Below are 12,187 nucleotides of genomic sequence, written 5' to 3' on the forward strand. Positions count from 1 at the left end.
TCGTGAGACATTTCAACTCTCATCTGCAAAACCAAAAATAATGCATTTTATCATTTTTCATCTCCCATCATTTGCCTACTTGAGGAACAGGTAAAAGGGCAACCATTTCTTTTACGTGTCTTCCTGAGAGAACAAAGTAAGCATCCAACAAGAGAAGCAGAATGAGTCCATATACACTCCTCTACCCCCACGTAACTTCAGCAGCAGCGAGGTCACCATTAATAAAATGTGGGTGAGATCAACAGCATTTCTTAGGCTGTGAGGCACCTTGCACAACACAAAACTCTCTCTGAAGTCCCTTATAAAACACGGCTCTGCAAGGTGAAGAAGGGGCTCTATGGAGGAAATCACCTTGAAGTATGAGCTGGATCAGTCTTGTGCCCTGAGCTAACTGCAGGCTTGGAAAAAGAATAAATTTTTATTGCCACAAATAGGAGTATTTACAGAATGTTAAAATAAAGTATTTGGTTCCTTTTTTTTTTTCTCCCCCTGTAACAGAAGAAAAAAGAATAAACCAGAACTATAGAAGCACCCGTCAATTCAATTCCCATTGGGAAAGGCTCTCATCTCTCACATTGAAGTCCATCAAAATCTCAGTGCTTCCAATGCTTAAATCAAAACTTACAGCCCTTAAGGGATACAGTAGGCACTGAAAAAAAAAAAAAAAAAAAGAGTTTATGTCCATTATGTATGGAAAATAATTGTATAACAAAATGGTTGTGTGTAGCAGTCCACCTAAAGACAAAAAACCAAACTACCTCACAAGTCACTGGAGCCCCAAAGGCAAGGCTGAACAGTTTCAGTGCTGCAGGGCTTGTAATGGTGAGCACAAGGCAGGGAGTGACAGGCAAGGAGAGTGAGGAGCCAGGAAAGAACAAGAAGCCTGCAGAAGATGATGGGCTGAAGATGAATCGCAGCTGAAAGGAGCAACTTTGCTTTCAAGTGAGATATGAAAAGCCTCACTCCCAGAGACGGCAGAACGCTGGCCAAAAAAGTAGCTCATAAAGCAGATTTGAGAAGAAAGCATTTTTAACTTAAGTTACCATTTGCAGCATTCAGGCCAGGAGGAGTTTCTCAGCATTTTTACAACTAGGAAATATTGGTACTTGCACGTCTATTCAGGGAGAAGCTCTGGGAGAGAATGTACACTGTGGTTCAGCTTTGGACCAGCTGCAGCCCAGTCCAAGAGCCAGGTTCCCAGGAGGAACTGCCAGTATGCAAAAGCTGCTGGGCTTCCTGGCTCAAAACAGCCATGCTACATCCTGAATCTGGCATGGGGAGAAGCAAGCCAGAAGCCTGGGCAGCTACGCACATCCAAATTGAAGCCTGTGTTCTCACTTAAAAAAAAGAGATCTGTGCTGGCATTAGAGGAAGCCACCATTCCTCACATCCTTCTTGCTGGTGATGTCTGCAGATGATGGACTTTAAATCACAATCCTCTTAAATTACAGACAAAAATCAGAACAATCCCAAACTCTGCCAAATCTTGGAGGAATTTTCAAGTAAGCGTGCTTTATTTCAGGAGAACCATTTAAATGGCTTGTGCACTTTTAATTCACCTAAAAAAAATAATCGTCACAGCTCACGTTTTACAATTACACTGCCATGTGCAACTGGAGGACATTTTGAGCAGCAAGAAAAACGAAAGCATTCCACTCTCAAAGCCTCAGAGAAAAAAAAAATATTCTAAGTTTTATGTGGCTAACATAGTAATATTATTGCCGCAGTATAATTCAGGGATACAAGAAGCACGTTTTTATATTTCAGCTGCAAATTAGGCTCAAAAAGCTGCAGAGGAAAACCTCCATAGAGAAATGAATTGCCCTCGGAAAGACAGGCTATTTTTAAGTCGTAAAACAGCAGAAAGGCAACAGCGAGAGCTGTATAAACAGATGCCCTCGCACCTTTCTGTCGGAGTACACACCTGCATAAATAAACAGTTAGCCAAACATGCCCATTTATAACGAAACAGCCCACGACTTTGCAAAAATCAGGCAAAAGCAAATTGAGACTTATTGCAAAAAGCTCTGCCCGGAATACTAACGCGTTATTGATACTTCACAAGCCAAGGATCCTAAGCGAGCCCAACGCATCTGCTGCGGGGAGATCTGAACACGGCTTGATAAAACCTTATTGCTAAAAATTTGGTGTTATCAGGCAGCTTTTGTAACAGAGGCAAAAGCACAGCTTCCTGTCTAGCGGGATTTTTCCTCGCGCTTATTCTAATGATACACATTCAATTAGGAGAGAAAAGAAAAGAATCAAATCAGAAACATCTGTAGTTTGCCATATAATTACTGGATCTTCCCCACGGAGACTGACCTTCGTAACACCGACACGAGGACCTGAAAGGCTAAATGACGGGATATTCGCGCGGTTTAAACGTGTAACATGATTACAAGGAATTAAATAGGCACTGTTATTTGCCATCTTGGTTTACGTGAAGATGAGTGCGTACTTTCTGATCCCACGTTTAATCTCTGTGCTCGGTGTGTAGGAGCTGAATTTACTCACTATTAGCGGACCCGAGCCCCTAAAAACGCCGTGTTTTGATTATATAATAAAGTTGAATACCACATTTGAGGTTAATATGCAGCCATTACTTTTACCTGTAGTAGGAATCTTTCCTACCACGCTTTCTTCCTGGCTCTCATCTTCACGCCAGCTTGTGACTTCTGTATGTGAACACACCATAATGAAACCCATTTCAAAGTGGCTGCGATCAGACTGGTTTGTTTTCTTTTAAGCCCTACTCCCTTTAATTTCTCACTTTTGTTATCTCTTATTTATTGATCTAAACTATCCATTACCGTTCTTAAAAGAGGCGCCTACTGTGAACTTTACTCGAATGCGGAGCTGCTGTGTCTCTGTAGCTCCCCGAGAAAAGGAAAAGCTAACCAAATGTCTGAAATAATTTAAGACCCAATGGATTTCAGAAACAAACAGCCAACAGTAACTCTGCGATCTTGTCCAGCAGCCCGACAGCCGCGGCATAGATCATACCCACCGCTGAAAATTAGTTTAAATCAAAGTCTCAGTCTCCTCCGTGGATAAAAGTGGCGTGGATTTAGGGGGCCTAAATCAGTTTGTTTACATGTGCTGTGTGAAGAGCGTTGCAACCTAATTGCCTGTCTCTTCTGGACTTTGATGTGAGGGATGCTCTGAGAGCAGGCTGAGCAAGTTCACGTCGCCAGTTACTACACAGCGCTAATACGTTACTTCCTTATCTGAAGAAATTAACTGGATTTTCACAAACATCCACCCTTTAAGAATGGCACTGCACACCTCTCTTACCACCAGCCCTTTCACTGTGGAAAGTCTGTTCTGCATTCTAGCTTCACGAAAAGCAAAACAAAACAAACACAGCTAAGATATCACACCATTTCTAAACAGCAGGCATTTTCAAAATATACCTATGCATATAGAACCCGCTTTAACAACTACCACAAGGCTTGATTTTCTATCTCAATTGAGAAAACTAGTCCCTATAGGTAGCACTCACATTAAGAGGTAACAAGAATGACCGAAATGCAGAGAAGTTTAAGGCAATCACCAGAAGCTCATTACAAATATTAAGTCCCTGGCAGATTCTGATGGAAAACACACTTGTATCTCACAGCAGGGCACGGTGGCAGCTCAGAGCACACAGGCAGAGCTTTTAGCACTTGTTACCTTGCTTTCCCATGCTGTCGAGCTGCGGAACATGTTTTGCCTGCTCCATTTCCCTGCCGTCATTTGGGATCGATGGCAAGCTGTAAGATGATTCATTACTCTGAACAGATGACCCATCTCCACGCTCTTCTGCAAGGACCTCTCTCGGCAGCGGTGGAGCCTGAAGCATTAAAAAATAAAAACAACCACAGCCCTATTATTCCGAGTCTCGAGAGGCAGCGGTTTCCAACGTACATTTAGGCTCATCTACACTTCACAGAGCAATCCGCTTGCAGGGTATTTCTGCTAGATGCTGAATTACCTCTGAGTTAAACCGCTGCTCGCGTGGGTACTGCGTTCTGCCTTCAAGTAACACAAACCTGGAATTTTTCTTTTAATCTCTAGGTTTTCTGGAAGCTGTGTTCTGTGCCTCACGTACCCACCGTAAGCACAAGAGACTGAATAAAAAGTTTCCCATTTTCCATTTCAGCAGTAAGCAGTACAGCAGTAAGGCAAGTTAGCATGCATTGCCAGCAACAGCTGCAACAAAAACACCAGCGAGGTCAATGAATCTGACACCAGAAAATCCAATCTGACACCAGCTTCTGATGGACTTGACTCAGATTTTAACCTGTATTGTCACAGCATGTTCCTCAAGTTCAGTCTCTCCTGTCAGGGTGCAAATCCTTGCAGCTCCAGCCTGGTCTCTGTTAATTAAACATCCCTTTTGATGCCCTCAAAAAATTAAGCTGAAAGTAGATGCTTTTATAGGGAGCTGAACTGGGTGTAAATATGGCCAAGTTATAAGGTTTGGGGGGCACTTTTTTTTTTTTGTCTTTGTTACTTACAGGGCATCCTTTTGTTTTCCTTCTGTACCACAAAGCATGGACCAGATTCTTTAAATCTACAAGCTTTTTGATCTTATTACCTGTTTAATAAATGAGCCAGCCTTTAGCAACATAGGCCAACATCTCAGAGATAATCCCAACTACTTTAACTTCATCTCTCTGCACTTATCTGAGAAACTGGAAAGGCTTTGAGACCAAAACCAAGTGGGGCTCATAAGAAAGGTTTTCCTCCCAGCATCCACCCCCTCCTCATTAAGCCCATGTTTATTTGGGAGCACATCATGGCAACTTTTCAATCTCAACTTGCACTGCTGCCGTTCTGTGCTTGGAAATCGGGTGTTTTAATGTGGAAAATGCATCATGGGATTCCATTTAACTGAACAGATTTTCTTAAATGGAAAAGTAGATGTTGAAGGCATATGTGTGGGCCACAGTAATGTGTAGCAGTAAGCAGATCATTACTATATATTTACCCATAAAGCTTGTGTTACTAAGCTTTGACTTAGAACAAGTCTGTGTAGAAGATTTTAAATGTATGTATACATTTACCTGCCATCAGCAGGTATTTTTCTAATATTATTAAAACAAAAACATTCAAAAAATAGATTGGACTGCTTTGCTAATGTCTCAGGAGAAACTAGAGGGCAGAAAAGTTTGGCAAATATTTTTGCACTGGTGTTATTTCATATTTTATATACACATGTATGTATGTGTACATGTTTTTCTTTCCCTGAAAAGGGAATGCATCTCAGGATTACTTGGTTCTTCAGTGACCCACTTCTCTTTTCTCTGAAAAGCCCCTCATTCCTTTTGCATAGATGTAAAGAAGAAAACCTCCAACAAAAATTGAAGTTAGTTTATAAATGCCCAGTTAGAGTCTAAAAAAGACACACGTGCTGCTATCTGTAAAATGCTCAGCAGATTTAGCATACCAAACATAATTCTGTTTCTTTAAAAAGAAAAAAAAACACTATCATTCATGATAAAAAGCTATTAAGCCACAGAGAAAGGCAGATGATATAAGCCTCACGATAAATTTGCACCGTGACAAAAGGCGTTAGCTTCTTAAATCAGCAACAGGCCCAAAGGGTGGAAAAGATGCTGCAAGGATCTTCGTGGGCTTCTTGTTCCATGGGGAAAAGTCCTCAGACACACAGAAAATCTAGGTTCTCTCCACAGACACTAATGATGACAAAGATGGATTAATGAGCACTACTCGCTCATCCTCCCTGAGTACCCAGGTACTGGGCAGCATTCAGAGGCACAGGGCGTGCTTCGCTTTAACTGCATGTGCAATTTAGTCCCTTGGTGTCAGTTATTTAGATATTCATACATGTACATTTCTATAGATATACACACATGCACAGGTGTATGCATCTATGTCTATTTATTGCTCTCTACAACTTGAAAGGAGGCTGTGTGAGGCGGGGTCGGCCTCTGCTCGCAGGGAGCGGCCATAGGACGAGAGGGGATGGCCTCACGTTGTGCCAGGGGAGGTTCGGGTTGGCTGCTAGGAACAATTCCTTCTCCAGAAGTGATTCTGCACTGACACAGCTGCCCAGGGAGCGGTGGGGTCACCTGGAGGAGTCCCAGAGCCGTGGGATGTGGCACTGAGGGATGTGGGCAGCGGGCATGGTGGGGGTCAGCTGGGGCTGGACTGGATGATCTCAGTAGTCTTCTCTAGCCATAATAATCTAAGACTTACCAAACACACTGGGTACACTGGAAAGCCTCAGGACATCATCACAGAGGCTCCCCACACTCCCAAAACTGACCTGGTTTCCTGGTGTCTCCTCGCCCGAATCCAGCGTGCTGTGTGACACAGCAGCCAGCTCCTCAGTGCACAGGTGCTCGTGCTCCTCCAGGAATGCAGCGTGGCTCTTCAGCGAGGCCTGCAGTGTGGCCACATCCCACTGCTCGCCTGGATTGGCTCTGGGGAGCTGACAGAGGACAGCTGCCTCACTGGCCTCCAGGTCTTCTTTCAGACTGCCATCCTGGCTGCAGGAGCTGCAAAATAAAGCAGGCGAGAAGTTTATTTAAAGCCCAAAGAGACAGCCAGAATAGGTATGGAGGTCAAGTCCACCTACAGCCACTTCCTCAGTTGTCCCTTAAAATCCTCCAACAATTAGGTCTTTATGGGAACCCTACCTTAAGGGGTCTGAAATTTAATTTTAAGCAGGACTACAAAGCCCTTCCCAGCTTGTGCAATTAAGTGAACAGTGCCACAGAGTGACAGCCAGGGTAACCTGGTCCTCCTTTTGTTAACGGGGGGGAGGTCGGTGACTTTTTTGCTCTTTTACCTCAAATATATTGTTTTCCCAGCTGTTGCTCTGTACCCTGGCAAAGCATTATTAGCCTCTAAGCGGATGTTCTCCCTCCTGGAAATAAGAATTTACTGCATACGTGGAGAGCAGGGCTGCAAAAAGTGATAAATTAGGAACCAGCATTTGTTTGGCAGCACCTAGCATCAACTTCACTGCAAATCCCAATTTAGAGAAACAAACAAATGGAAAATAAACCATCAACAAAGCAACCCACAGACGTCTTTGTTTGTTATGACTGAAGTCTTTTCCACGTGTACTCCCCATTCCCAGCTGAGGAGCCAGGCAACTCTTATATCCCCAGTCTTTTCTATCCAGCTGTTGGGAAATGGAATATTTCAAAGTCAAACAGAATATGCAGAAAAGCCCTGAATGCCTCAGAAAAAATGGTTAGTGAAATGATGCTGTAAATCACAAGGAGGTTCAAATGGTTGCAAGCAGTAAGAGAGGAATCAGGATTTGGCTTTTTTTTATTTATACGTACTACACAGAGCACATGAGCAAAGGAGACTGAGAAAGGCATGTTACGTTTTCCTACAACGTGCTGTTTTCCTTTGATGGTCAAACATCAGCTTCTTTATTCCAGCATTCCCTGCAGCATTTCCACGTCAGCTGCTCAAGACATCAGCACAGTGGAGCTGGACCTGACGCTGAGCTCTGCAGCAGGGAAAACGAAAGCCCTGGGAACAGGAGTTCTCCATAGCGGGACAGAACAGGGCCTCAGAGAGTTTTTCCTGAACATGCACCTGCACAACGACCCAAGTGCAGCCTCCAGCAGTGAAGCAAAGCAGACTGAGCCTTTCCAAGGGTAGATCTGCCTGCTTTGTGCGGCAGTTTCCAGCCCAGGCCTCCAGCAGCCCCGAGGAGCCCGGCTGCACCCAGGTTTTTGTGCAAAAGCCAACAGCTACACAGCCAGCCTCATTTTACCAACTAAAAGCTCTGCACGATTTTGTAATTACATTAAGATACAGCAGAAGTTTTGCTTTCTATCAGCCTGTTCAGCAACAGCCAACAATTAAGCGAGAGCCGCTCTGCATTGAGTGGAGTTTCCTAGACATCTGATCAGCTAAACAATGCCAGGGAGATCGCATACACAGTTAAACAGTGCTTTTTCTTCCCCCAAAGTCTTACAAAACCTGTATTTCAGCGGCCGGCTCATTTCCTATTGTTTCCCTCCCCCTGGGTGGTCTTTCCAGGGTGCCACTCGAGAGGGATACAATAATAAAAAGGGAAGGGGAAGGAAGGGACACCAGCATAAAGAAAAACAAAATGTATGACAATCTGCAGCAGGCTACGGATCAGAGGTCAGCAAACAAGAGGTCCTTCTCTTTTACAGGTTGCTTCCTGGAAACAGTCTGATTAAGCTGACAGCTTGAATTATGTGTTACATTTTGTAATGCACAATCCATCTGTGCTAAGTCCTCTTCAATGCAGCTGAAGCAGCACAGGCATAAGCTCTGCCTTTTTCCACCCCTTCAACACCGGCCTTAAAATAGTCATCATCTTTCTGCACGCTAATTCTCAGAGACCCTTTCCCCATCCATTTTTAAGCCCCAGAATAAAGGGCAGGGTACCCTGAGGAATGCCAAAAGGACAGAGCCCACCGGAGGGCTGAGGCAAAAGGCACGCAGCCCTGCAGGACTGACATCCATCGAGCTCTGCAGATGCAGCACAGGCTGTGGAGATGCCCCACGGCACAAACGGGCTTTGGTTCAGCCACCATTTTTAATAACTGTGATAGCAAAGTGGCATCACCCCACCAGGAGCTGTCAGCGAGCCTCGCAGCCTGCACGGAGTGACCTTTCCCTGCAGCATCGCCTCTCTTTGGTTAGCAACCTGACAGTGTTATCAGGATTAGTGCTCCTCCAGCTGCTAAAGGCAGGCTGAAACTCAGTTTAAAAAAAAAAAGAAAGTCTTGCCCTGTGGTAAAATACAACATACAAACACTTCCCAAGGGAAAAAATAAAAACCAACTTCTTTTCCTTAAGCCTCAAAAAAGACCTTGTTACAATGATGTCTCTGAAGTAAGGCACTTTCCCCAAAAACCTGGGACTCCCCGATACACAGCACAGATCTTGCTCGTTGCTGAGTGAGATACAACATCCAAACTGCATCCATAGCAGTATACGTAAACGAAGCCCACACTCTAATTACTTGCAAACTTCTCCTCAAGACTCCCAGCTCATGAATTACTTTGCAAGACTCAGGCACACGCACTGAATTTCAAGTGCATTGGAACGAAGGACTTTGAAAGAACTTGTTACCAACTCAGCAACAGAGAGGCTATGTATCGCTCCTCGGCATCTTTCATGCCTGCCATTCCTGAAACTTTATCTGCATTTCAGTTTCCCATTGAAACAAATTTAAATTTGGATCTCTTCTGCAGATACACATAGCAGTGGAGATCACACTTTCATGGCCTTGAGAAACTAAGGTATTCAGCTTAGCATGATGTGAGAAGAGATACTCCCCATTCTGGTTTTAGTCATGCTCCAGAGATAAAGCGAACAGTAAAACCTTTCTCATAATTTAGCTGGCTTCAGGAGCACTGCACAGTATTTTTGTCAGCTCCTGAACAGCTAGGCATCACTAGCACCTACAGGGAGAGAACTAAAGGTTACATTACCACCACTCAGCTATCACTTCTCCAGCAAAGACAAGTACCCTGTGCAACTTCCCTGCAAAATGTTATGATTAACAGGTGTCACGCAAAAGAAAAACTGTGTGTAAGCTATTTAGATGTAAATGAGATGATGTTTCCGTAGCAAGCAGCCTGATGCAAATGTGAAATGATACAGTTGCACAAGTATACATTGGTGGCCATTAGTAGCTGCTCAACTAGCATCTCTTAAAACAGGGAGTGACAGTGAGATCAGTACCCACCAATAGGTGAACACAAATATAGGAAGAAGAGATGCAAGGACATACCCGTCAGGCACCGAGCTGCCCAAGGGCTCATCCTCTGCTGCACTGCAGCTGGGTGGCTGCAAAGAGGAGCTCTCTGCTGGGTGGGTGCTGCTGCTGCTGCTGGCCTGGCTGGCTGCCTGCTGGGTGTTCAGGTTACATCGGGGTCCTGGAAAAACAAGTAATAACAAAATTACTCCAGGAACATTAGCAGAATCTGCATACTGTGATATATGAAATTAAGACAGGATGAGCTACTCGGTGCACTCTCTCACCTCAAAGGTGTGAGCAAGCATCCCTCCACCTGGGATTGCACTGGGCTTCCCATGCCCCCCCCCCAACATTCCGTGTCCTTCTCACTTCCCTCGCAAGGGGGAGTTCAGGCAGACCCCAGCCATGCTCCCAAGCTTGGGTTTGCAACCAGAGCTCAGGACCAGCCAAAACAAACCCTGCCGTGAAAAATCACTACCCCAAAATTATCTCCTACCTCCCCAAATTGCCTTGGAAGAAGCAATGAAACAGACAAGCCTAAAAAGGTGGTTGTTGTTGTTTTTTTTTAATGATAAAGCTTCAGAAAACTTTCCCTGTGTTGGGGAGAAGAGGGTGGAAGATAAAGGGAGGGGAAATACACCCAGAGAGTCCACACATTTCCTAAATCTTGCAGAAGAAACACACGCTTCAGTGGTTTTTAAAGTCAGCACATTAGTTACCTTCTCTAAAGGAGAAGAGTACAGACACTAACTGTGCCTAATAACAACATTTTCTCCTTAAATGACAAAAATTAAATGGACCAACTATTGTAGTAATAAATAAGCACTGCCACAAAAATCCCCAGTTTTCCATAAAAGATGCCCATGGGTTTGAACGAAACAATATTCACAGCTACTGGTACTGCATCCAACACTTCAGCCCAACTCAGGCATGGGTTCCCTGAGGCCCCAGTTCTTGATGGCTGTGACAAGTGGCAGCTTATGCCAGGACCTTCCAGCCCTGCACAAAGCCTGACAGCGGTGACAAGGAACAGCATCAGATGAAAGAAAACATCGGGAGAGAAGTTATTTAGGAATGGATAAAGAAATGGAAAAATAACAATAATAAAGAAAAAAATTTAGAAAGGATGCCAGAAAAAAAATAAATCTACCAGAGATCATCTGGTGGAGATGCCAGCTATTGACTATAAAGAAAACAACGATCGTTACAGGATAGAAGTCCCTTCATGTTAGGGTTGCCACTGGTTTCCATTAGGAAAAGCTCATTTTTAGTATTTCCTATGTAGCTTGGAAAACTTAAAAGCTAGAAATTGCTGTATCAACTGGCAGGGCAGGGGAACATATTCCTGCTAGGTCTTAAACAGAAAAAAAGAAACAAAGGAAGAAACAGTTACTTAGAGACAAACCTTTGTCAGTGTGATTTGAAAAACAAGTCTGTTAGCTTACTTGAAAGTAAAGCAGGAGTGAAAACATTTTGCCATGATAGCAAAAGAAAAGGTGAGATGGTAGGAAGCAGCCTTTAAGTGCAGCCTTCCATTCCCATACATGTGCAACCCAGCTGGAAGACAAGCATCACATCCCTCAGGAAAGCAGGAACAAGTCAGAACAAACAGTAGTTAATCTAGCCTCCTACATGGAAGTGCTGATTCTTGGTCTACATTTGCAAATCCAATTTTCAGAAGTGAACTGTTCTGAATAAGCATTTGAAGAGTGAAATCGATCCAAAATAGAAGTTACCTATTTTGCCAGTAAAGTAAGCTGACATTAAACCTCTTAAAAACAGGCTCAATCAACTTCCAGACAATTGCAGGCACAGCAGTCTTCACTTTCCTTCAGCTCTCAAATGAGACTTGGCCAACCCTCACATCAACTAGAAGAGCAGTGTGCCTTGGATGAATGAGGGGCAAAGCTCCATTTTACAGAATAGTCATCCAGCAGGGCAGAGAGTACTCAGCAGGACCTCTCTCAAATTTGGGGTCCATCTTAAGTAGGCTGCCAGGACAAGGCAGCCTTGTATGAGGCACTGCAGGACTGGCACCAGTGCAAAAGGCCCAGGTTCAGCTCTCGCTGCCAGTTTTTGCTTTGCACATCCCCATCCTCCTCCTCCTCCTTTCCCCCACTTTGGTCTGCTCAGGCTGAAAAGCAAAAACCTAAGACCTTGAAGATGCAGCATGGGATACTCAGCAGGTATCCTGCTGTTGGGGGTGAGCAAAGAGAGCAGGAGCCTCAAAACACCCCAGCTGAGGAATGAAAATCCAGCAGCTTTCATCCCCAGTGAGCCTTTGATAAAAAGCCTAGGAGGAAACAGCCAAGAAAAAAATAAAAAAGGAGAAAAAGAACGAAAAAAGAAAACAAATGAGAATTCTACTGTTCTTCAACCAAAGTGTAAGAGTTCAAGGAAAAAAAAACCACAACAAAAAAACAGCAGCTGTGTGCATGTGTGTGTTTAGGGAGAGCGTGTTTGGGGTGAGTG

General features: G+C 44.1%; 1 protein-coding gene across 1 annotated transcript in view; it reads right to left on the reverse strand.

Annotated features, from left to right (window-relative positions):
- Positions 1–12,187, reverse strand: part of KIZ (kizuna centrosomal protein) — a gene marked incomplete at both ends in the record, with an annotated part of 39,418 nt that overhangs the window by 15,271 nt on the left and 11,960 nt on the right. Inside the window, 3 exons of the mRNA XM_079532436.1 lie at positions 3,673–3,832; positions 6,275–6,506; positions 9,749–9,893. Of these exons, the coding sequence (XP_079388562.1) occupies positions 3,673–3,832; positions 6,275–6,506; positions 9,749–9,893 (537 nt within the window). The remainder of the gene's footprint in view (positions 1–3,672; positions 3,833–6,274; positions 6,507–9,748; positions 9,894–12,187) is intronic.

The sequence above is a fragment of the Tetrao urogallus genome (assembly GCF_951394365.1).
Source record: "Tetrao urogallus genome assembly, chromosome: 2".
In the NCBI taxonomy this organism is placed as follows: domain Eukaryota; kingdom Metazoa; phylum Chordata; class Aves; order Galliformes; family Phasianidae; genus Tetrao; species Tetrao urogallus.